Below are 27,469 nucleotides of genomic sequence, written 5' to 3' on the forward strand. Positions count from 1 at the left end.
CAGATAATTATCTTCTCTGTTATTGGTCGTGAACGTGAAATGCACTCGAGTTTGCCGGGCTCTGGTGTGCTGCGTGCACTACCGCTCCCCACACAAACACGCACACTGCACTAGCGGGACTGCTGGGGGTGGGGGGCTTGGAGTAGTAGTAGTATGGCGACGACGTCATACGCAGGGGGGGTGGTGGAGTGGCGTCAGGAGGGGAGGGGGTGGCGGCGGCGGCGTGGGGTGTGCGGTGGGAGGCAGTGGCGGTGGAGGAGGAGAGGAGTGAGGAGCGGACGATCAGGGTCTCGCCAAGATGGACGTAACAGGAGCCACGGGAGGAGCGTATGGAGCCGGCATGGCAGGAGGAGTGTTTGACCCCGTCGGTCTCATGAAGCAACCTCAGACCATTATGAGAGTCGTCAACTGGGTGAGTGGCGGCTCGAGGTGTGTGGCCTGTGTGAGAAAACGGCTTAATCGTGGAAACGCATCGGCCCGCCTGTTTCGGACATACGTGTGTGTGTGTGTGTGTACATAATTTTCCCTCCCATGGGTACAGATAGGACATTGCCTCGACGCGAGCGGACACAACCAAGGTCGTGTGTCCACCAATGTAATCCACAGTCATAAACGCCGCAGTGCGAATTTATCAAAAGGTGGGTGCCTGCCTTAACAGAAGGAAGCCTTGCGCGTGTCGAGCGAGGCAGCGCCGGGAATAATCTTCGCGACGCGACCCATTGTTTCATAGCGGTACGGCAGGTGCGGTGGTGTTAACGATCCGTTGATGCGTTATCAATCGTGCCGTTAATGAGTACAATATTGTCATCCCTCTGCCAAGTTCAACAATAGACGACGTGACCGTGTCGGCTCTGTATTTGAATCGGAAAATGAGACGCGTGACAACATACACACAACAGCGTGCTTATTTTCGCGCAGCATGTAACCTTGTGTAAGAGCGATGCAATTAGACCGATGAAAACAGAGGGGCGGGGAGGTGACAACGATAACTACATTGACGTGGTGATGTAAGTGAATGGGTATGCCCGCTCTTGGGGATAGGCATTATGAATGGAGAAGCCGGGGTGGACACCACAGGGCCTATTTCAGCACCAAGGTCAGTTCCCGGGCGCCGTGCGCAAACCGCCTGAGCGCCCCCTTCCTTTAATCGGCAGTATAATTCCCTCTCAGCCTGGTCGAACGCGTGCGTGCGAGCACGCTTATTTCTCAATCAGCGGGTGCAGCCATCGGGTTGGAGCGGTGGCGCAGTGGTTAGCGCATTGCGCTATTAAATGGGCAATCGCTAACGTCAGTGGCGAGTGATATCTGAACCTTGCTTTTCCTTCGGCGCTCTTCCTTCACCAAACCGCATCGCCCAGCATGGTGACGTAGAGTCACACAACCCCCAACGACCGACACGGTGTGGGGAGGGCGGTATTCATCCAGCAGTGGGTTGACAAAAGGGGCTCCACGTTGATACTTGAACGTTTATTTAAAAGCAGGACCTGGGTGACAAAGACTGATGGATAAATGAATAAAGACAACTGAACAGCAATGAAAGTTTTATACAAAACTTACCCATATTATTAAGCATACATTATAACAACCAAAAGCACGAAGACTGTTATGGTCTTGCTCGAGGCCTTATCATTTACTGTGGCGGACGTGGGCGAGCAGTTTTATTCGGAAAAGTCATAACAATAGCAGAAGTCGATAGCGAAATGTTGTCAAAAGAATTGGAGGTCGTGTGAATTGGTGCTCCGCCAAATTACGTATTCATGCAGCTATTCGCAACGTGGGCATGAATCATCTCCCTCGATTTACCACTCATGATTCACGTTCACGATTAGATTCAATAATCGATCAAGTGTGTCTCTTCTTACCGCATCGTTTGTTGCATATTTTTCTCGTTCTGCATTTTTCCGCAAGATTCTGTTCACTCCGTGAGCTCAAGCGTGACAACGTTTAAACAGCACTGGCAACGAATCGATCTCTACACGCACGATTTGACCGATTGCGTACGCATGGCGAGGTTAGGAGTCGGTTTCGATTGAATAAAAGCATCCTTACATAATATTGCAAAGTGGGCTTCGTGCCCACAGGTCTGCCCAATGTTTATTAATTATAATTCGACTCGTCACCCTAAATGCGCCCAAATCGCGCCCAAATCTCATCAGATATTGGAAGCTAAGCAACATGAGCCTGCATAGTGCTTTGATGGTCAGCAGTTTCCAAAGAATCATGTGTTGTGTGGACTGCTGCGGGGATACGTTTTAGCAGAGGGCAGTCCAGCAAATGCAATGGTTGTACTGCACCGTCTATGCTACCACGTGTTTATTCCTCGCCGTAACCAAGCCCCACTTACCAGCGTGGTGGAGTATGACAAAATAATTGCCATTACCAGGACGGCATGGGGAAGCCCTTGTCCAGCAGTGAATTGACAAAGGGGCTGGTACATGTACAGTGAATTGTGATTCCAAAGAGGTGCACGAGTGAAACGGTGATGATGACAATGCTGGGCCGCGAATGTATTTTTATATAAGAAAAAAAAAACAATTTACGTCACTTCACACATCGCGCGGGAGGTGCAGGCGGGTCTACCTCCTCCCCACCATGCACGAGAGAGCATTGCCTGGCCTAGACCAACAATGGACACTAAATTAAGGCTGGTGATAAAAGAGAGACAGGGTCACAGGGAGCACGCAGCAAGCGCCGGAACATCACAACACCCGGACATGGAGTGAGCGCCGACTGGAATGGAGCAATCGTTGAACGGATATAAGCAGCTGGGACGAATCCAAGTCGTGAGCAAGGAGGGTCTGGGGGGGGGGGGCGGTTGAGCTAAAACACCCCCTACGAAAACTTGGTACATGCCTCCTTTAATACAGGCTGCTGCTGAGCGTACAGATGAGACCGCATTGATTGCAGAGCGACAGAGACTGCATCGCCGAACAGAAGGCTACACCAACAGGGCTCGCTTCTTCTGGGATGTCAGAAAGCGCGTGACCGCGTGGAGGTGGATGAGGATAGGAGAGTGAGTGGAGGGATTACTCAAAACAAAAATCTCAGACTCGGTATTGCTAATAGAGCTATGAGCGCCGTCTTTGTAGAGCAGAGAATCACAGCGACTCGAGTGAAAGACTAAAAATAAATACAATTAATATTGCCTACGACGGAAGCACCGTGAATACTTTCGATCGCGGACTGATGTCTGATGCCAAGCAGGCTGGAGGCTGGTTAGCGCTTGGATGAGTGACCACCATGCGTATGAGCTGCTGTTGGCATGCGGCTGCAAGGTGTATCAGGAAGATAAAATGGCACTCAAAGCAATGGACTCGGTCCACGTCGATGAATTTGTTCTGTCGGTGGTGGATTGGGTAAATCTGCATACACAGAGCTTTTAGCGTCCCACCACCCCTCGTGTGCGGGGTTTTTCTCTGGCCACACCAGTTTCCTTCCGCATGAAGTCAAACGCACAGTAAATGGAATTGACCCAACATCCAAATATGAATATTCAGACTCAAGGAGACTATACAGGGTGGATACAGGGAATTATCATTATCATTTACGTAACGTAATGGTAAATCATAAACATAAAGTGTCATGTAAAATAGATTGTTTTTGTACGAAGGTGCCCATACACACTCGCGGCGTGTAAAACGTTCCGCTTTCACAGGGGTCATATGCAGGAATGTCATTGGCACTCAAATTTCCCAAAAATATTCCGAGCCACTCTCAAGCAAATTACACGTTACCTCCTTGGAAATCAGATACGCTGGACCACAAATACTAGTACACACTAGTACACACATAAACATACATATATATTTTAGATATATATTTTAGATATATATATTTTAGATATATATTTTTTATAGATATATTGCATGTCAAATATTTATTCCTGCCCTACTATTCGGTATGTAATATGAATGATTTATTTATGTATATTTCCCAACAATGGACACAAATTTGTAGAAACCAACATACCGTTTCAAGCCTCTTGCCCATCTCACACCAATCTCAAGACACGTATTAAATCAAGACACTTATTAAATCAATACACTTATTAAATCCACCGTTTCTCTCTCAAGACAGAGCCACCGCTCTAAAAATATTCAATCATTTGGTGAGAAAAGTCAGAAAGCCGTGGGGTATCTGCAAATGGATCCACCTCTGTTTTTGCCAGTTACGAGTGAGTGACGGATGAAAGGTTCAATAATGTTCAGGAAGGGCTCGAGCTAGAATGTGGTACAAATAGTGAAGTGTACGGTCATAAGTAGCAAAATCTCCGACCCAAAATGGTTGAACGAGCCTCTGCAACTCAACACCCCGGATGTCAATTTGGTTTCTCCCACAGGCGAGAGGTGTAAATTGTTTCGCGTCTCGTGCCAAACTTACAACTATACATATGATCCTCCACCATCAGTGAACCAATTAATTCATCTGTGGAATGTGACAAAACCAATGGAAAGTGTGCAGGGTCCTCTACCGGTTACGAATATTTAATAACATCGTAGACAGCGGTTAGCACACCGCGCTACAAACCCAACGAGCGGAGCTAGACTACCAGCCACAGCTTGGGGAGCTTCAGAGGCCCTCTCGAAGGTCATTTGGCCTTTTCTTCTCAGCTAGTCACACATCTCTGACGAAGTGGGAGTAGCCCACACGTGACCTGGCGATCGACTGTGGCGTATCCCCGATTTGTCAGATGTGGGCTGGACACTGATGAACTCGTTCGATTGCTTCCACTACCACGTCCCTCTGGATTATACGTCGAGTGTGCTAAGCATCACACGACGGAATCAACCTTGTGACCTTGATGAAAGCCTCATTTCTCTGCACAGTCCCTCTGAAATACAATCCATCATCATCATCGATGTCCCAGAGGCTCTAATGCTAGGGGTGGGGAACCTTTTTTTTCTGCCAAGGGCCATTTGGATATTTATAACATCATTCGCGGGCCATACAAAATTATCAACTTAAAAATTAGCCTCTTATATTTGGTCAAACATTTCATTAACGCACCCCTAATGCGATGGCTGGAACTGCTTCTCTTTGGTGAGGCGTGTGATGATGCTAGCTGGTATTGACGATGTTGCTACTCGCAACTGCTTTTTCCAGGTTTGCTCCTAGATTTATTGAATTTCGAGTCCCGCCTGCGGTTGCCTTGGCAGGGCCAGAGACCAAATGATTCCCGGGCCTCATACGGCCCGCGGGCCGGACGTTCCCCACCCTCTGTGACGAATCCATGTCTGGAGGAGTATCCGTCTCGCTCCTCAAACCACTCATAGTTCACAGCACGCAACCCCGCGAGTGACTCTTGATCTTGTATTAGTTCATAAAGCATGTCTTCGCCAGGCAAAAGTTTTCAATAATCATAAAAATTAACCTGATATGTTTTTGTTTTTTAACAATTTTTATCTACGATCAGAAACTAACAACTACTCTAAACATTTGTATTTTTACACAAATAACTAAAATAGATGACGACTTTTGTTGAACTTCTAATATTTGAAGAGGAACCCATCAGACACCGCTCAATTTAAAGATTCCGTTCTTCATATTTAAAAAAGTGATTGAACTTAATACTCTATGAGGGGAAGCTCCCATCTTTTACCGTTTTCGAATCATTCAGATTTGAACATCATGAAATGCGCATTTTTTCGGTCAAAACCGCTTGAATCCGAAATATCTCAAAAACAATAAAAGATAGAACAATGGTTATCGCTCAAATTTTATTTTATGTTTAACGCTCTATCAAACGATCCTATATTGTGAACGGTTTCTGAATGACGCGCACAAACATGTTCATGGGGCACTTAAAATCGAGATTTCAGGGCCTTCAAAAAAATCCCGGATTTTCTTATTTTTTCTGTTGTATCCTAAAAGCAACCTATGTACCAAATGCCAACTTTCTACCTTGTCGGGAAGTACCCGAGAGGTTTTTGAGACATACCGATGAAGATCTTTATTTCTATTCTTGGTTCTTTTGGGAAAGTCACGTAGAAGAGAAATAATAAAATAATAAAAAATAAACTATTAATTCTCACGACGTTTCGATTGCAACACAAGCAATCATCATTAGGTGTGAAAACCCACAACAAGAAAATTTGAAAAAAGTGTCGTTTTTTTCTTAACGTTAGCACCATGGACAGCAACTGGCAGTTGTTCAGACGGACAAGTCCATCTATGCTCGGAACTGAGGAAGGGGGGAGAGAAGGAGAATGGAATGCGGTCTGAAAGTCACCATAAGCGTGAATACAATCAATTAAGACCCGAAATGGTTTATCACATCTTCCAATGATTGCTAAGCCAGAATCCATCTTCTCGGTTGAAATTGTCTCTGTGTTTGTATATGTGGATAGCCTCATGAACGAATCTCTCATGGTAGCCAGATGGCTTGCAGAGAACCTCTGTCTTGGTGAAGTCAATGTCATGTGAGCCCACTGAATTATAACAGTGATCTGCCACGGCCGAGGTGTTGGTCCTACCGTGTTTTAGGTCTGCTTTGTGTTCACGGATGCGGTCCGAGAGTCTTTATTTCTATAGATATGTGGAAGATAGTCGGGGCGATTTGAGACAACAGTAAAACATGCAGTTCTGAACTCTAATTCTATTAAGTTTGCAAAATAATCCGACTATATACTGTATTTAGAATAAATGTGCTTAGATTGTATATGAGCTTTTTATGCTGATTAAGGTGGTGGCGCGTTTTACGGTGGTGATGGTGAGGATTAGTGGTGGTTACGTGAGTGGTGATTTTGGCAATGATGGTCGTGGGTAATGGTGGTGCCGCTGATGGTGGTAGTGGTGATCTGTCCTGGGACTCCCCTAGGTCGACTCAGCCTCAAATGAGTACCTGGTGTGGTGGTAAACATCGCTACTGGGGATACAAATGCGGCAGGACTGGGTACTGGCCATCCACCCCCTCGTGTGCCGTGCCAGCCTTCATAGGTCCTCACTAACGGCACTTGCCCCAACAGTCTCTGAAGGCTATACGTGACATCTTTGTCTTGGTGGCGACAGTAGTTCCGATTGTAAACGGTGTGGACAGGGTTCCGGGAGGCTCGGTGCGAAATTTGAGGCCCCGCCGAGGGCAAATAGCGCGCCACCTGCCAGCCGCTGTGCGCTCCAACTCCGTGTTGAACATCTGCGATGAAACCAAGTAAAGAAAAACCATGCATATACATGCAACGCTTTCCACAATTTGTTTAAGTAGTAGTATGGAAACAGACGGATAGATCTCAGGGCGAAATGTATTTTCATATTTGCAAATATTTTTTCCCCCCATTAGTTTGTTTTTTCAAGGTTTGGGAAACACTTTTATCAATTTGGCTGGTCTTCAATAGAGCAAAAGCCCACCTGCAACACAACTTTACATTACAGATTCATTCATATTGGATCATATTTAAGGGCGTTATGATTACCTTTAAGGACAGGCTTAGTTGGAGAACGTTAAAAACACCCAACCTCTAAATCGGTCCCCTTGCCCCCTGCGTGCAGGTCTTCTCGGTGATCGTGTTCGGCTGCATCTCCAACGAGGGCTACGTGAGCACCAACTCGTCGCCCGACCTCTACTGCGTCTTCAACCGCAACGGCAATGCGTGCCGCTTCGGCATCGCCATCGGCGCCATTGCCTTCCTCGCCAGCTCCGCCCTGCTGCTGCTCGACCTTTACTTCCCGCAGATCAGCAGCGTCAAGGACCGCCGCAAAGTCGTCATCTTCGACATGGCCTTCTCCGGTCAGTGATGCCTCTTCCTCCAATTGTAGCACCGAGCCATTGCCGAGGTCATGCCGGGGCCGTGCCGAGGTCATTCCGAGGTCGTGCCATTGCCGAGGCCATTGCCGAGGTCATGCCGAGGTCATGCCGGGGCCGTGCCGAGGTCATTCCGAGGTCGTGCCATTGCCGAGGCCATTGCCGAGGTCATGCCGAGGTCATGCCGGGGCCGTGCAAGGGTCATGCCGAGGTCATGCCAGGGCCATGCCGAGGTCATGCCGGGGTCATTCGGAGGTCATACCAGGGCCATGCCAAGCCAGTCCAGCACGGCCCAGGGGAGGCGCCAGGTTGTTTTTTCCCACCTGCAGGAGCCAAGCCATAATGTTGACGCCGCACGCAGTAAACAAGTCGAGACGCACGTTTACGACGCCGTGTCCTTACAGTCTACCGACTGAGTTACACAATTATTGCATTGTTCACCCCATACCTAGACCCATTTGAGCCGGAGCCAGGTTCAGTGAGATGTGTCCAACTCGGCATGACAAACAGCCAATGGAAAACGACCCTTACCGTAATGGTTCCGCATTGGCTCGGCTGTGCCCGTGGGAAAGAGGCATGACTGTGACAATTTCGAGCAAAAATTCCTCTAAAATTTCCCCGAACGCATCGTGGCCGTAGCACCTTGGCCTGAGCGCCTTCTTCTTTCGTATGGCCGCTGTAGATGCTGAGCATCAACTACAATTTCACATTCAGGTGGTAAAAGCCAGGAGTCGTGGAGTGTATCGCCGTGATGTCTCCTACGTATTTGTGGATCGGGCATAGCGTCGTTACACGTCGTATGGTCTGTTCGAGATGGCTACAGTGGCACAATGGAGAGTTTTCAATTTTCCATTTGTGCATCAGGTATCCGCATCTGCCATGGTTTGTGCGGGATGCGGTTTAGGGTGAACCACGAGCTTCATGGAAGATCACACCCAGTGATCCTCCGCGTTGGGTCTGCCTGTGTGCCATGATCTTGGCAGTGACCGTGCCAACTGAGGACGGGGGTAGGTGGATGAGGTGGGGGGGGGGGGGATTTGTATCTGCGTGCCTTTGTCCTCGCAGCCGCGTGGTCGTTCCTGTGGTTCGTCTGCTTCTGCTTCCTGACCAACCAGTGGCAGAAGACCTCGGCGGACGTCGCTCCCTCCTACTCTCACGACAGCGCTCGTGCCGCTATCACCTTCTCCTTCTTCTCCATCATCTCCTGGGTAAGCAACGGCGCCTGGCTCCGGTCGCTAGCGCCGATTATCTCAAATCGCTCTGCCGCCTGGACCTCCGGTGCGTCGCACTGTCGGGTCGGGCCCGCGCGCCGCTGTTCGGCACGGTCGGACGCTTCCCTTTCGCTCCGCGTGCTCGGAGCTTCCCGAATTCGTGAGAGCGCGACTCGCGATGGGAGCACGGGCCGCATGCTTGGCGAGCTTCTTCGGGGAACCGAATCGATTTGGCCGGATTTTCTAAACAACAAGATCCCAGCACGTGAAGATGATTCGTCAGACGTCATGCCGAGCAATATTGGAAAAAACGCATTCGGGACGCTGTTCAGCACACACCAATGCAGTTGTGTGTTTGCCACGACAGAGTTCAATCCATCCTCTGGTCTCGCAAGGGGCAGCCCCGACCATTTGGGCAGCTGTTTGTAGGGCAGCTCATCGTATGTATCTCTTCTGTCTGAAAGCTGACCTCTCTTTTTAATTGAAAGAGGTAGCTTATTTATTTTTACGAATGTCATGTTTACCTTTGCCTATTCAGCGTAATTTATTTTGCAGTGGTCTTTGGGCTAAATATAGCGGACAGAAATCAATAGATGCTTGAAGAATACATGACCCCTCCACCAGTTCTGTAGGTCAGCGTGCACCCACATGGATTGGCCACGGAAACAAATATTATTTCCGTGTCGTGCATAACCATTTATATATTTATTTCAATCACGGTTGCCGAGCACAGCCCTAAAATGCTGAGCGGCCAGCAACAAACATCACTGATGAACTTGTAACAGATGAGGGTTGCTGCGTGATAGTCGCTTTTCATTTAATTAACAATTTCTTAACACCACCACGAACACAACCAGGCTTCACATCCTCCACGTGCACACAATAGTTCTCTGTGGGCCATGTGAGAAGGTCTTGGGGGACAAAGCAGACGATGGCGGGAGGGACTTCCAACGTGGAACAGTCCCGGAGGCAGTCGTGGTAAGCGAGGTGTTGTCACTGCGGCGCGGTGGGTGAACACAGTGTGGAGCCATGGCAAGTGACGGCACGAAACCAGCGCACACCACCGCAGGGCAGCGGCCAAGAGGCAACACCGCTGGCGACTTCCACCACAGTATTGTTGTTCCATTAAATGTATACGAGCCAGGCCTATGACCAACCTCACCCGCAAAGTGCCAGATCGTCAAATCTCGCAAGCGAAGCCGTTTGGAGCCTGGACAGTGCTTCGATGGGGTGACCCCAATGCATAAGCTGCTGTTGAGCTACATGGACAGCAGCAGAAGGCAGTGCAGGTTAATCCATTGTTTTGCTGTATGTCTATGTTCCCACGCTCATGCAACCTGCCTTCAGCAACCCTCATTGACCACCGTGATACAGTACGACTGTGGGTATTGTTGACGAGCTATAATTCAGCACGTGCGTTAGTCAGCGCAGGTTGGTGATGGTGGTAAGGATGTGGCATCTAAACCTGTGAAAACCCCTCCACTCCCCTGACATCTTCCATCACGTACACGCTACCCAACCAACCCAACCACACAATCCCACCTACAACACCACGCTACCCAACCAACCCAACCACACAATCCCGCCTACAACACCACGCTGCCCATCCAACCCACACAATCCCACCTCCACCACACGACCCGCTCACGCTGAAGGCCGCGAGCATCTTCTTCGCCTTCAAGAGGTACAAGCTGGGCGTGGACTCCACGCTCTCCGAGGGCTACGTGGACCCGGCCTTGGCCGAGGGGCAGGGCGGCGGCGGTGGTGGTGCCGCGTTTGGCAGCGAGGCCCCTCAACCCGGCACCGGCGGAGACTTCTATCAGCGCTCACCCTCCTTCCCAGACGGCCACGGCATCGACCAGACCGCCGATGGGTACCAGACCCAGTACTAACCACCCCACTCCCCTTCCTGGTACCACGAGTGAGACCAACCGTGCCGTGATGAAAGCAAGGTGCGAACCCCCTAAGCAAAAGAGCTCTTATCTTGTAGGTGCACGCACGTACGCACGCGCAGGCTGTGTGTTTTGGGACTGTCCCGGCAATGGTTTGAAAACAATCGTTCGTGATTCCAAAGGTATCGCACCTAGGATACGGAGCAAGAGCAGACACACCTAGAAAATATTTCCAATCTGATCGGTTTGTTCATTAATTGACATGTGCTTTATTGCCGAAGTAGGAACTTTAAATGAGGATTTTATCATCACTGGGAGGAAAGACGGATGTGGCCACTTTGGCACAACGGGCCATCTTGAGGAAATACCGTGTATAACTTCACATCACGTAAAGCGCACCAAGTAATTTTCCTGATGTGGAGCATGACACATATAACGCGAGATTAAGTTCAGCGATTTAGATTCTAATGATGTTCTAAGAATGGCAAGGAAGAAAAATTTGGCACACAAAAAAAGTTACAATCCAAAGATTTAAAATGACAGATGTTGATCAGTTTCACTCACAGGGCAGGGCCATCCGAAAGTTTAAGTCACCTCCTCCGGTGGGAGTAAGACACTAAAGCCAATTTAAAAGTTGGCAACGCTTGCTACTAATTACGCGTTGTATTACACCGAATGGAAATAATGGCTCAGTGGGTTTACCAGAGTGTCCAGGAAGACATGATCGTCTCTGCTTTCTCCTTGACAGACCTTTAAACTTGTGAAGGACAGTCCAGAACACACAGCCGATGTACTTACAAGATAAAATGTATTTGCCCGTTGTGGTGCATCTTCCTTGAAACGAGATATCTAACCTGTTGAATTAAAGTGGTTGTTTCACATGGGCACAGATCAGATATTTCACTTGCCCAGTGGTACCGCCAGCGTTGGCACAATTTGGTTTACATGGTCAATGCAAGTGAATTATGTGACAACCAATTTGGTTTACATGGTCAATGCAAGTGAATTTTGTGACAACCTTTTCACGCTGAGTGGGTTATCAAAATTAGATTTTATTTTACGTAAAAAGAAAGTCCAAAACTGTCCTCCAAAGTAGCATTGAAGGAACTAGAAATTGGAGGCAGCCAAGAAAGATTTGGGATTGAGAATGTGGCAGGCTGGAAGGGGTTTAAACCACAAGCAGCTGATCTAGAGGTTGAGCACCTTTCAAGGCGCCAACACGGTGTCCCGATTACAGTAATGCCCCACTTTACGTCGGAGATGCGTTCCTGAAATGTGTGACGACGTATATCGAAACGACCTCAATCAAAGCGATTTACCGAGTAGGTGGAGGCGAAGGCTGAGGCGACGGATACGAGAAAGTATGGATGATGCTGTCAACGACGTAGGTGTGTGGATTGAGGCGACGCAAAATTGGGTAGCGGTGTTTATAAAGTGATGACGTATTTGCGAACCCACGTAAAAGGGGGAGACGTAAATCGGGGTATTATTGTACATCATCGTTAGGCCGGTCATGAGAAACTGATACATTCAAAAAATGCCACTCAAATTGTGCCACCAAAAGTCGTACCATTATACGCTCTGGCCCATAGAGTTGTGGGGCAGTTCACCACTCCAGCCCTGAGTCTCCAAGTAATCATCTTTCCGTGTATTTTATTATATTTCACTCTCAAACTCTGCGAAATAATTCAGTGTTGAGGGACATTCCCTCATTGTGGGACAGGCACTCCAGTTTCCCTCCATATGCTAAGCCACTATTTTTTTTACTTTGTCACAAAAAATTGCCGACTTGGCAACACTTTCCTAGGTTTATATTCTTGGTTCTTTCGTTAAAGTCACATAGAAGGGAAGAACCAAGAATATGAATCCCTGCAGTCACGAAAGCTTTAAATCAAAATTTCCTAGGTTTGTTAACTGTTATTATTCTAGACTCCAAGGAGCAGTAGGGTTGATTGACAAGGCCCCCACGTTTAAGACCTTGCATCTAGTTTTTTTTTTAATCAGTTGCTGAGTTAATACCCCGAGCTGTATAAAACCAAAGCAGCCAGCAACTAAGAGCACTGATGATCAACACAGGAGATGACTGCATACACGTTTCTCAAATCGAGCAAGGTCATAGGAACTTGAAAAATTCATCGATGTTGATGGGAGAGTTTCAAATGTTAAGCAGTGCGTGGAACAACAAGAGTTAGAATGTTAGATACATGTTGAGTACCCTAATAGTGTCGTCAAACACCATATAAAACGAGCAATCACATGATATATTATTTGAAAATGATCGTTTTCATATTTTTTCTTAACAGGTTTATGTTACTTGTTAATTTGTGTATCCCAACATCGCTCATCTCTTTAAGATTTTTTGAAATCTCAGCTTTGCTGTGCACCAGCGTGAGATTCTTTTTTTTACGTAAATGCCGTGTTATTAATTTTAATCGTAATTATTTACACGCTTCTTTGTGTAGATGTGTTTAAATCACGGAATGATGGGCCTGGAGTTTGAGAACTGTTCTGGTGGTATTGCGGGTACCGTACAAGGTGCATCCACGTTGGCCAGATAATGAGTGATGGCCTGTAAATCAGGCTCGGAGCGGGTTTGTGTGATCGTCATTGTTGTTGGTGTTGTTTGTGGCCATTGATTTTATTTTTTTACATTAAGTTAGTATATCAATCATTCACGTGTGGTAGGGTAAAATATGGGTAACGCCCACCTCTTCCAAGATGTCTGAGCAGCATGGAAGTGTCAGCCAAACATAACCCTCTACCAGGCGCTCTGTGGAGCTCCCTCGAGCGAAGGCCCTTCCCGTCAGCAGTGGTGTGAGCGAGTCATTGCAGGGCTGCGCCTTCGCCTGGAACATTAAGACTTGATTTTTCTGAGTGCATTCGCTCGCCCGTCCGTTATTAAATTAGCAAGGGGACTACCTTCACGTGTACAAGCGAAGACGCGCATTACCCTGCTCTGCATATACAGCGCTGTGTGCCACGGGCATCACTTACTTACGGACCTGCCTAAGGTCGCGTATGCCGTTCCCGGGTCCCTGATGTATGGAGGCGGCCGCCTCTGTTATCTATTGCCCAGATAAACACACGGGGCCATCTGTGCTCTATTTCAATGAGCGTGGTTAATGGGATACACACACGCGCGCGCGCACAGAGAGCAGCTGCTGACTGGCTGCACTTAATAAATTGAATGTTCCGCGCGCTGTAACTATACTGCGTCCATGCCTGCATATGATCGTCTCGTCGAGCAACCTATTTCATCGACATATATCGTACATAAACAGTCGTGGGGGTTTTTTCCAAAAATGTAAAAGCTCGCGACGCTTAAAATGGAAATTTTATCGCGAGACAGGCGGCCCTCTCCACTTATTGAACGAATTTGCGCCACACATTTACGGGACACTTGTGCCCATATATGGATCCATGTGTGGCCAGAAAAGTATATCGCCCGTCACAATCCTTTTAGGAATATATCGACTTTTCTTGGCAACACTTGAAATGTTCTGATGAGTGGTCGCTCGCTTCATGATGCAATCCCATTCGCACTTAACAGGGTCTTGTATACTTACGAAGATCCCCCATATACCCTTTAACACTGTTGGAGCGAGTGACATTGGCGAGCAGAACCACGCCCAGCCGCCTTCGATCTTCCCTGCTGCTGATGGAAGCGTCAATTAGAGAACAAGTTGAGGTCCCTTCAGTTATCTCTTATCCACACTCTGGGCACACACTTGCTATGCCTTGCCAACAGTGCTCATGACAACGCAAGTGCGTTTCTGTCATAATTAGAATTTTGCTGAAATAAGTGACAAGTCAAATTTAAACACGATGACTGCTCGTGCCCTGCTCTCGGAGGTGTTTGTCTGATGCGAAATCAAGATTGAATATTCGCTATTAAGTGAACACCACTTTAATGTTCGTTTTTATCGTATAATCATTGGTGACCAGGAGATCGTGTAAACTCACGACAATTGAGAACCCCGTTTCTAAATCACACGTGGCTGGAACTCTTCATTTCGAACCCCAGTTCTAAGCGGTGCTGGCTCCATGTCTGACAGTATTAGCCCTCATTCGGCTACCCGGTGACCTCGTGGCAGATTTTGACACTTGCGCTAATTTATTCTCTATTAAAAGGCCGTATTGTTATGACTTTGAAGCAGCAAAGACTGTACTGTACAGAGAAGTCCCTTTTAACTCGTACGCCTCTGTAGCCTCCTATCAGTGGTTTTATGCTTTTGATTTCAGCAGTATGTACTGTCAAGTTTACAGAGGTTAGTATATGCCTCTGCATTAGATGGCTTATGGACATAAAACTAGCATGGATATAATCAGCTTCATTATCACTACCAGAGATCAATCGTGCTTACATTCATCACCACTATTACAATGGCATCAGTGGAACTGGTTGCAGTCATTATTGGCCATCATGCTTAAATAATCACCATCGCTCTCATCATTAGATTGACTACTATCATTAGCATTTTTCAAATGCAATGCATTTTTCATGCCAAACATTGTGCAGCTCATAATTGCAACTTTGATACAATACCGGGTGGTTCATTAAAAGCCAGAAGTTTTCCTGGAATGACAGAGTGTACATGGAAAAAACTGTATTTAATTGCAGGGTTTTTTTTAAGTATTGTAACTTCACGGTAATGTTCCGGCTTGTCAGTCAGGCTCGTTGTGTCCGTTACGAATCGTCTGCTGTAGCAAAGGGAGGGGATTTCACTACAAAAGGTGACCCCCACCCACGTAAATGGATTTTTTTTTAATACAAAGTATAAATATATGGATGTCTACAACTGTAATAAAGGAATAAATAAAACATCACCAATGCACATGAAGCACAAAGGCAGGCCGCGTGCAAGTGCTGTACAACTCTTATCCGTGTTGATGTGCGGGATAAACATCACGGAGCCTATTATCTGCGATATCTGCGTTCTATTTACTTTCTGCAGAAAGAAAAAAAGCGTATTTCAAATAATACGATGTATTTGACAATTAACTCGCTATTATCCACTGAACATTTACAGATAAGTGGCGCATTTCCTTAGGGTGCAAGCAAGGAATGGGGCCAGTGAAGCCCCGTGGACAACACACAAATGATTAGTGTGGAAATGCCGTGCGACTCAAACCTATCCATGGAAAATGCAGATATGAATGATCCCGTTTGACGACAAACCCCACGGACAATTCAAACAATAGGGGCACAAATAACAAAAGCCTTGGGGACACAATAGCTCCCATTGATAACAGGAGTCATGGGTAATAGGGTGACGGATAAGGGGAGTTCCTCTGTAAACACAGGCTCAATGGAGTCGTGCTCGTGGGCTGCTGTGTAGAGTAGGCTGATATGTGTTTGTCGTTCACTGTGGACCGTGCTGTGTGGAGGTGTTAAAGGAGAAAATATAATTTAGAACAATCCATTAAAAAGGCAAAAGAGATGTATTGGGAACATGGTCCGAAAGTACAGCTTCAAAGGAAGGAAGTTTGGAAAGGAGGATATTGGTAAGGTCAAGGTAAGGTCAAGGAGACAAAATGACGGATGCCGCCCGACGACTTGAAGCAAGTGATGAGGGGGTGTACAGTCGAATGAATAAAGCTTAAGATCAAGCAGGATTGGTCAAGCCAAAGACCTGTCATTGGGCAGATGAGTAAAGGAGGTAATCACAAAACCCCTGACAATCATAGGACATCTGTCTCTCACCCACACTCACAAAGACTCAAATCGCCGTGTAAAAAAAAAAAAATTCGACACCTGTAAAGTTTCCCTTAATGCCCCCCCCCCACCACCTTTCCATCCGACCAATTGCTCCTACTGCACGAGTCACAAGTCACAAGGTGGCAATTCTGCAAGCGGTGGCAGAGAAGAATTCGAGCAATGAATGCCCATGCTTCTGCCACCCCCAAAGTGGCAGCTGGCAAACTTGAGTGAGAAAACGGATCCCATGAAAACTAAACTAAAGAATGTTTTTTTTTTATTTTACCAGGTAAGGCCCACTGAGCTACATAGCTCTTTCCAGAAGCTACCTGGCCTTAAATGATAGCATAACGAAATTACTTATTATGTGGAAATGTATAGCAGCCAAATATTCTCAAAACATTGAGACAACACATTACGGTGCTGTTTGATCATGAAGTAGGTGTTCAATCCACGCATCCATTCCCCCCCCCCACAACCCACCGTGGGTTTGAGAGCAAATGTAATAATCTATGTGAACATTACAAGGTCGTACACACCTCCTGGTGTGGCAGTCGATACACAATGGTGAAGTTTCTTAAAATCCCTCTACCCAGCAGTAAAGCTGGGTGCACCAAATTGATCGCCAGGTCAAATATGATGGGGTCAAGCGTGGCCAGCTCCCACCTCTTCCCAAGGACAATCTAGCCAATGTGGAGAAGTAGGCCAAATACCATCTAGGGAGGGGGCTTCCTAGGAGATCTCTCCAATGGAGGCCCTTTCCCCAACACTGCAATGGGCAGACTTCAGGGCTGCAGATTTACACGCCAGCCAAATAAATAAAACACATTGCAGCCACGATCAATGGCCTCGCAGCCTTCCAATTAAAGTATGAAAAGCCACGCCCCATTTTATTGAATGAGCTTTATATTACACGTCAAGATTCACACAGCGGTCTTCATTAAGCAGCAAACCTCCTCAATGTCTGGAGAATTTACTCGCAATCTAAAAACTCATTACACTTTAGGGAGACCGTGTGTATAATGCGTACAACCGTATTCACTTATAGAATGCCTTTAGAACTTTTTACTGTCTGGTGACTTGCCGTGAGAGACTGAAGTCTTCATTTTCTCTGGCATCCTCCCCACCACCACCACCACCGCTCTGGATATTTCAACAGTGTCATCACCACTGAACCGATCCCACCTTCTCCCGAGTATATTAAACCTCAACACTCCCACATTATTACATCGAGATGGTGCTTTCCTCTGTAGCTACGTGAAATAAAAAAATGCAAAACTCTATGCTCTCCCTCCATGGGTTTTAGTACAGGAGCCTATTGGCTTTCCAACCCTAAATTATACATCACCATTTGTTCAAGTAGGCTGTGGACCAGATTCAACATTTTAATTAACATCCGAAGTGCTGCTTGTTAAATAAATAATGCGGTATGAACATGGAATGTCTCACAACATCTGTTGATTTTCGCTGCCTTTGTTTAACAAGCCCAACTCTGCTGACAAGACATGTTGGTACTGGCAAAGGAGGTCTAATGATGTAGATGCTCACCCCGAGTCCTCATTACTTTGATAGTGCATTGTCTTTGAGCTGTGTGACGCCTTTTGGCGTGTGGACCAATCAGTTTCAAGGACAATGCATATATTATCATAGTGTGTTTTTTGTTTGCATTTTGACTGCAGGTATTGTGGTTAATGCAGACATGAATCCTTGTAAAAAAAGGCTTCAGTTTTGTTGCCAGAAAAAAGGGGAAAAACCCTATTAAGACCCAGATTGCCAAAACCAGTTTAGAATTTGATTGTTCCATTGATGCAAATCCACATTTGATATGGGTCTGGAACACCAATATGCAGAGGACGAAACCATATCTAGTTTGTTTTATGTGTATGGTGTTCCACTTGCAATCGCTTTTACATAACTACACGAATTTATCGGCTAAGAAAATCCTTATTTTTAATTAACCTGTTCCAAGGTTGTACAAATTCACTGGAACAGCAGTAACTTTCTTAGTTTTAAACAGCAGTATACAAGTATAAGTATCGATTGGACCCTTAAATATATGCATGGCTGAATTTCTCAAATATATTCCGGGTCATTGGTAGACTGGAGTAAGTGGCATGCAACTCGTAGCCACGGCGAGTTGGTGTTTACTAATGTAGTATGCCAGACGTGAAAACTGTTTCTCACCAACCCAGACATGGCTAAAATGAAGCCACGTGTACAAGACTTGCAGGAAAAGTGTGTAATTCTGTATACCGAGACATGTCTTTACAAGCGACACGGGAATTATTGTATTTACCCCCCCCCCCCCCACCAAGAAAGGCCCAATCACTTACATTTAGGCAACGACTATTAATTCTGCATGTCTTTAATTACTGGTAAGCCCTATGTGCAATTGAAGAGGAAATGTGGTCCGTGTCCCGATTCTAGAGATCGGGAGGCCCCAGCCTTTCATTTGCAGGCGGTTAATCTTAATTAGGGTCTCGATGTCAAATCGTGGGCTTAACTGGGAGAGAGCTGGTGTCTGGTGGTGGGGCAAAAGGCTTCCGGTATGGTACATGTTTTAATCCAATTGTCAAGTCGTGGCAGATTAATTTACAGACAGCATCAGCTGTCATCTCATCAAGGGTGTCTACGGCAGAAACGCATCAGCCATGTGGTTTGAATTTGTAATATTTTCCATTTTAATCCCGAGTGTGCGGTCTGTGCCATGAGCCAAGGAATTCCATTCGGGTCTCAGGAGTAGTGGAACTCTTGATTTTTAAAGAACCGCCCACAAATGTATGACAGTGCTGCTTATGAAAATACTGCAAGTGACCTCCGGCCATAGTCGAGAGCAGCACTCTATAACCAGTTCTGCATTCCGAGTCGCGTTTGCCTTATTATGGTCAAGCCAAATTTTAACTTGGAACTCGAACCTAACCAAAATCAAGGGAAGATCAAGTTTAAGGTGATGGTTTGTGCCGTCATCTGCTGCCGAGGTTGAGACCATCGGCTCACGCGCAGTTAAAGGATTTTAAAATGCCACCATAGTAATTTACTTTGTATTTTTGTTCTTGATTCATCAGCTCAATTTGGTCATGGGTTCCTGCTTGATGGCAAGTGAAAAAAATCACCGCATAGACCTAATTTGCATGACTGAGTTAGTTAAAGCGGCCTTCATTTCCTTATTTCACAAAGCAGTGGAATTGGCAATCGGCGAGGCCACAATTATTAATATTTGATTCTGGGCGAAGAGAGGCATTCATCTAGGCTGCTATAGCCTATGGGAAGTGCAGCCGAGCATCATCTGGCATTGAGAAGCGTTGGGTACAATGGAATAGTTCTACAGCAGCCATCGCGAACCTGGATGTACAAAATAAATGACATGTGCGTTTCGTTGTTATTGTGCAAATTAATGCAAACATGGTGTATACAATGCAAAATAAAAAGAGAAACAACCATACATAACTGAGTGGACTTTATTACAAAATACCGATTCAAGTTAATCCCTCCTTCCCCCCCCCGCCCCCCCCAGTCACTCCACAGAGGTAATGTAGTTTACTGAATCTCCTCTTCTGATGGTTCTCTGCCCATGCCTGGCAGATTTGGTTTCATAAAAAGGCTCTGGGTAACCTCAGTTCATATTGTTTACATATAAATTTGGCGTCTTATAACCTGGCGTCATCTTCACATGGACCCCACCATCTATATCACTAACGCACGTACACCATTACGAGGGTTAGCACAGCAAGCTGGCAAAGAGGGGAGATTGCAAGCATTAATATGGCAATTTGACAATTAGCCATACAAGTCAGAATATGTATACTGGAAGGAATCCGATGAGCTATAACGCTCTTTTTCTTTATTCTCACACTGGGCACAACACTGGCCAACACTGGTTCTTCCTCTCACTGAATATAACTCTAGGCAATAACACCTCTACTGGCTACACGCACAGCCGATTACTCGGCGTGGTCCCCTCGATCTCACTCGTCCCCGCCGCTGGCTGGCGGCGATGGAACCCACGCAGGAGATGTTCCACGTGGCCGGACGACGGAGAGAGATGTCGGTGAACAGCGACACAGCCAGGACCCAGGACCCCACACATGAGCCCCAAGCTCCGGGTCCGCTCCCCCCTTATATCCCCCCAGGCGTGGCTAGGCCCCGCCTCCGGCCACGCCCTCTCGTGGAACCTTCGAGCAGGTTCCCGGAGCGTCTCGGCTAACCCCACCTGTTACCTTTGCCCCAGATGCGCCTCTTTCTCTGATTGGCTGTTACCTCTGTGCCTGTACCCGTGAATCCCTTCCCAGGCCAGCAGGTGTCACTTTGTCATGTCAGCAGGTGTAACCCTGTCATTACACAGACAATGGACAGGAAGTAAAAGATCAATGGGCTCGCATAATGTGCATGCATAATGTACGTTGACTCATTAACCCCCCCCCCCCCACTTTGCGCAAGAAGATTGCACAAGTGTTGGCAAAACGTCACACTCAGATTGTAAATGTTGTGGCTTGGCTCTCCAACACACCGGTGTGCTTTATTAGTAACGAATTGGCCACGTTCTATTTATGTGACAAGCCTCGCTAATTGGCTGTGTCGGGTGGTGGCAGGTTTAACGACAAATTTACATATTTACGCGATCTAACCCAAAAAAAACCTGTCTTATACCCCACCCACGTTTCGAATCTAGGTGACCCCTTACCAACAAAGTCTGAAAAATTGAGCGATTTTGGGACACCTGAGACTTTGCAAAGCATTACATGGTTACAAAAAAACAACCTACCTGGTCCAACAGCCAGTTGAGACAATTGCAAATGTTTTTATAAAAAAAATCGGCGTTGCAAGCGATGGTTAGTTTTGGGTGCACGCATCCAAGATAAAAAAAAAACTATTTTGAAAAAGTGACAGGTTTTTGGAACAACCATCGCATACTTGCTCATCTCGTGGTCGGTCACCTGCAAGTTTAATCTGACCAAGAATCGCTGACGTACAGCCCTTGGATTGAAAAACAGGTAACGTCTGCAGACGAGAGCAGGTAGTAGAAGTGAAGTGTGCCTGACATTACAGAATCTAAGGCAGACCTAGACCTACCTCACGCCTACGTATCCCCACCCCCTACAGTCTGCACCTGCCACAAGTTTACCATGGCAAGCAGACCAAACAATTAATGACCTATATTACTTCAAGGACCCCTTGCAAGCAGCGAGGCACAAACCACAGTGGACATTTTGTCCCAAAGAAACAAACAGTGTCAACTACCACTCTTTCAAAACCAACTTTTCCAGCGCCAATTTACCAACTACCAGGCACCAGGAACAGTTGGCAGACCTTTGGTGCCACAAAACATCCCTGCACACGTGATTTAAATTGTGGCCAGTTAGAAGCTAAACGTGTTCAGGGACAGTTTGTCCCGTGGAAAAATGGTGTTTAGGCCAATTCCTTTTAAAATAAGGACATATGTTGCAACAAATTAAGCTCAATCCAGATGACCCAAGCTTGTAACAGCAAGTGCCGTTTCAGCAGAGCAGTCGGTACAGTCCAAGTATTCATGCGACTTAAATTGTGCCCAAGACTTAGCGCATTCCTCCCCTGCTGGCTTGGGGTGCCCTGGGCTTTGCTTGTAACGCGATAGGGGGGGGGGGAGGGGGGTACCACAGTCGACGTCTTAGAATAGCAGGGTGCAGCTGGGGGCTCAAGATTAGGGCCACCCGAGCCAGAGGATCCAGGGTTGTCAGCCAAACACCTACCAGAAAAAGATAGGACATGCAACCACTAGGAAGATCTACGAAGGAGGGGATGCTTTAGGTGTGCATATTGTACGCAACACCCGTTTTAAATTGCGAATACCAAATACTTTACTGTATAGCGCTTTGGTAACTCACTGCTGGATGAAGGCTTTGAGGACACTGGTTCAGAACAGCAACATAAACACAGATACATGTGTAGTAAGCGACTTTAGAGACACATCGAGTAGAAGGATTCTTATTTATTAAGAGCACACTGGGCGATACATTATGTTACGCAGCTACACATAGGTAATCCTAACACTCACAGCCCCATCGCCGGCATACAACTATGCAGCTGTCTGACTCGCGTAGCGACAGTGGTGGAGAGGGTCTTGCAGAAGATCAGCCATGTGGTCAGAGAAAGAAGCGATTACGACGGACAGCAACGCAGCCAGGACCCAGGACTCCAAACAGCACCGAACCTCTGGCTCGGTCCTCCTTATATCTGCCCCAGCGCGGCCAAGCTCCACCTCTAGCCACGCCCCCTTCCAGAACCTTCGAGCCGGTTCCCGGAGCTTCTCGACTGACTTCGCCTTTCACCTTTACCCCAGACACGCCCCCCTTATAATAAGACATTACGTAATGAACCCATAACCGCAATTACCACTCCAGGCCGACAGGTGTTATCCTGTCATTACACATGGAAGTTCAGTCAAATGTATATATTGCTATTACACAGGCCACAGCCTATAGACAATCTACTGCGGAGTGGTAATTTGTCTTAAGACTATCCAGACCAAAATTTGCACCCATTCCCGACTCATTCCAGGGGATTTGGTCATTGATTGAAACAATTTAAAAGTAAAGATCTAGGCAAACGTATCTATCTCTATTCCTACTCCTGGTCAAGGGGTCTTGTCTGGCAAGTGATGAACAAGAAAAGGGAGGGGGGTGGGGGGGGCAGATGTCGTTTAACTTTGGTTCGATACAATGAATGCTGGAAGTCCAAGGAATGCGTCGGCTTAAATTGTGTACAATTTAATGGAAGTAAACAAACAAAAACAATGGATAAAGAGTTATGGGAAGCAAACATTTGAAGTTAGGCATGGCAGGGGTAGTGAATTGTGAGTATGCGATTTGGCATTTTGATCAACAATGCTGACAGATGCTCAAACCTCGGTCACTCAGTGTTAACCACTGCAGCCACAGCAACCACAATGTTAGCGGAACCTCGCCAAGTCAATTAAAGTCTTCAATGTTACGATGTGGAAGCCAAACCACTTTCCGGTCTTAGCACTCCCTCTGTTGGTTGCAAAGGGCAGGGAAAAGTTAGGATGCAGAGTTACCACCTCCAATTAGCACTGTTGGCTATGTACGGTGCGAAAGAGATTCAACATACACCAATCTCATGTTGCCGTCAACACTGACACAGGACAGTCTCGAAGGTAGAAAATCACCCATCCGTTATCTCTCAGGCACCACACTTATTACGACTAAATTCAAGGCACACGGGGTAAACGTTATTCCCCATTAAGGATGTAGGTCACAGCGCAAGGGAGGAGAATCCAACGGGTCATCATCAGGACGGCATGTTGGTCAGAAGGAAATGCAAAATGGGATCGTGGTGGACATAGGCACGACATTGTAGGCCACGCATGTGCCCCAAAACACTGGAACAGCTTTCCTGCAATGCAGAGTGCACACCACGTTAGTCTGTCAAGTGATGGTCTTTGTCAATCCATTCCGGTCACATGAGAAGCTGTCAGATGGAAAGGCACATTCATTGTAGTTACGAGGTGGGAGATGTCAAAACGGCTGTGGGGAATGCTTCTGGGTGGTCTTCAAAAGTCCTTCGAAGTGAAAAATTACCAAAGCGGAGTTTCCACATCAAGGAAAAGTTATCGGAAGTGGAGGTAGCGCTTGTGTAAAAGACAGTGCCCCTTGCGCCCAAGTCAAAGCCCCAGACCCGAGGACGGGGAACAACAGGAGAAAAATGTAGGGCCAAAAAATAAATATGGGGGAGGTGGCAGGGGAAAGATAGCTTGTAAATAAGGGAGGGGGCAAAAATTGGGAAGTCCAGATGAGACTTCAGATTAAAAACTAGCGAATAACCCACGACTCGCAAACAGCGATTTGTACAAAAACCCAGGTCCACGAGGAGGCGTGCACTAACCCAAGCCAACCAGTATTTGACGCTTGGAAAATGGGGGGGGGGAGCTTAACATAAATAGAATACCGCACGCATTTTGTATTCGACCTTACACCACGCGAGACACTTCAAATCCACGACTGTTTCACACTAAGAAGCCACCTCATCTTTGGTTCTGGCAGAGTTCATTTTTATTTTGAATCTGTGAATCTCTGGCAACCCGGGGAAAATGTAGAATGTGTAGAGTTGTTTGTTTTGCACACTTGTGTCAATTGCGAAGTCACACATTTTTGTTGTACCTCGAAAGTGCCCGCCGGTTGGAATTCGTTCAAAAAAGCGTTCACTTTGTTCATTTTACTTGCCCCATGCATCCCTCCATCGTGTTGAGAACTGATTTGTTTCCTGGAAATTTCCCGATTTCACTTTTGGTTTCATAGCCAAAGCCATCAAATCCCTGCCGAAACCACCATCAACCCACCTCAAACCACTCCCAAACCCTTACTTCACAACATAAGGAACCACACCCCTGCAACCCATGAAATACAATTAGGAAAATTGCACAAACTCTCAGGTCAACGCATTACAAGAAATAATTTTAAACCATTCCACAAGTATTGCCTAACAAACGATCCATAATAGAGGACGATTTTTTTAGTGCAGCATTCCGGTGTGTTGTGCTGTACTAGTGACGAAATGGCATGTTCTTTTCACGTGACAACCCTTACTAGTTGGCTGTGTCGGGTGGTGGTATATATATTAAAACCTCTATCATGGATATGGGTCGCGAAAGGCTACGTGTTAAAGTGACAAACGATCCAACCTACAATTCATAACAGCCGATCACACAGCGCGTCACTCACCATTTGAACAATTAAGGCAGGTAAACTCGTACGAAAGGACGAGTGATTTCTCTTGTAAAATAATACCGGCTCGGTAGTCATTTCCCCTCTGCCTTCAAATAAAAGCAGCAAATTGAAACTATTCAAATGCAATTTCGGAAAATTGAGAGTCGGATCTCATGACTCCCATCTCGGTTCCCCTCTTTGGATTTCCCACTTGCTTCGGAACAATCTCCAGCCCCCCCTCCCCCCTCTCGGCTCTCTATATATAAAAACGCGTATTAACACACACTTTTGTAATACAGGCCACTAGATACTAATTATATATAGGTGTATCAGCTATTTCGAGCTACATTAACATTACGGTGGTATCGAGTTGGTCAAATTTGCTCAATCTGCTCAACGTGTACAAATCTGCTCAATCTGCTCAACGTGTACATTGGGTAACAGCATTACCGTACATTTGTCAATTAAATGTCTTGGGTTTCAACCATGTGTAGTGACGTAGAATGAGCCACTGGAGTGCGTGCCGCTGTGAGATTGGTAGACAATATTATTCGGGGTAGCAGCCCGTTCTACCAGTTGGACCTGTGGCCAAGGCACGGAGCAATCCGGGGGATCCAGAGGGGTACGGGGGCCGAGGGCGGTGCCCGGCCACGCTCTGCGGAACATAAAGCGAGCTCCGACTCACGCACGAGGCTACCGCGGTGGGGGAATGGGACTGGTTGTGCTGGTGTCGTCGGCGTGATCGTCGCCACTCTGCAAGCCGTGGGTCTGGCAGCATGCTGGCTGTCCCGTCCCCATGTATGGAGTTACCCCCGAAGGCTGTGAAGGCCGGAAATAACGAGAGAGAGAGAGAGAGTACCTTCAACAAGTGTCTCGAGTTGAGAGCACTACAAATGTGAAAGCATAAGAGTTATGCTAGACATCCCAACATTGGAAAGGCTTTCCACCTGTACATAAACAGGTCCCTGCAGGGTGGGCTGGTAGGAACATTGGAATTTTGCGCAATTTTATTTTTACACCCCAACAGCACGAGATTTCACTTCGTTAAAGTATTGAAAGGGGACGGACGGACGGACACATTAATCTATTTCAGGCTGGTACACTCAGTTTACAACTTCGTTCCTACCAGTATAATCATACATTTCACGTATAAAGCGCGTTTCACCCCGAGGTCTCAAGGCGCTGCGTAGAGTTAGAAGCAAGTGAGTATAAACTAACGCAATTCTAAAACCTATGGTAAGTACGCAGGCTCGTGATTTAACCACGGATACAAATACCCCCCCCCCCCACACTCCCAAAAACACCTAACAACATTAATCAGAAAAAAACGGCCTTTAAGAAAAAAAAAGTCTTAAGGCGGGATTTAAATAAACCGAGGGACTCGGCAGATGGAATATCGGACGGACGTGAACACCGCAAGCTTTGTGGCCGCACGGGAAAGGCCCCGGGTCACCCACTGAGTGAAGGCGCGACCTCGGCCCACGACAGTAGCCCACACTGAGACGAACGAGGAACTCGCGGTTGGGGCATACGGGTGGAGGAGGTCACGGATGTAAGTGGGGGGGGGGGGGGGGCATAGTTGAGGACCTTGTAAGAAGTAGGATCTTGAGCTACACTCGGAACCTGACCGGTAGCCAATGTGGAGACTCAAGTACAGGGGTAATGCGCTCGGCAACTGGCAGCTGCATTTTGCACGTGCTGCAGGTGGTTTAATAGCTTTAAAGGGATGCCAGCTAATGTATTGCAAAAATCGATGCGTGAAAAGACTAACGCGTGAATCAGCTTCTTAAGGTCCGTTAACGAGAGAATGCGGCACAATCTGGCTATATTTGTGAGATGAAAGAAGTGGCCTTAATGACCTTGTTAATGTGCCCTTAACAAGATCATTAAGGGCAATAAGTGCCGCACCATGCAATATCGCTGGTCTACAATTTTTTAGACGTCTGCTTCATAGATGAAATTTGCTGTTTATTATGGATTTTGATATGCTGAATTCAAATATGACAAGTAAAATATCTGATTGGCTACTGTTCCCAAGATATTTCAGTTTTTTACATTTTATGTCTACGTATATTGTGCACATAGTATAGTTTTACACATAAATTGTAAACCTAAGTCTTTTCATGTGTTTATGGTTGCTTTACATGATAACATGTCACGTGTCCTGTTCATGTAACACTTAAAAAAATAAGCAAAAGGGTTGTAGAAATAAAATACATTATGAAACAAAA

At 46.6% G+C, this 27,469-nt stretch overlaps 1 protein-coding gene across 1 annotated transcript; it reads left to right on the forward strand.

The window, feature by feature from the left end:
* The first annotated feature begins 210 nt into the window (after positions 1-210).
* Positions 211-19,986, forward strand: LOC116946059 (synaptogyrin-3-like). Its single transcript, XM_032960895.2, has 4 exons — positions 211-412; positions 7,486-7,723; positions 8,804-8,946; positions 10,605-19,986. Exons 1-4 carry the CDS (start codon positions 299-301, stop codon positions 10,839-10,841), a joined length of 732 nt encoding a protein of 243 aa, XP_032816786.2. The 5' UTR covers positions 211-298; the 3' UTR covers positions 10,842-19,986.
* Positions 19,987-27,469: the final 7,483 nt, after the last annotated feature.

This window comes from Petromyzon marinus, chromosome 26 (genome assembly GCF_048934315.1).
Source record: "Petromyzon marinus isolate PM22_M1 ecotype Great Lakes invasive population chromosome 26, UKy_Petmar_22M1.pri1.0, whole genome shotgun sequence".
NCBI lineage: Eukaryota > Metazoa > Chordata > Hyperoartia > Petromyzontiformes > Petromyzontidae > Petromyzon > Petromyzon marinus.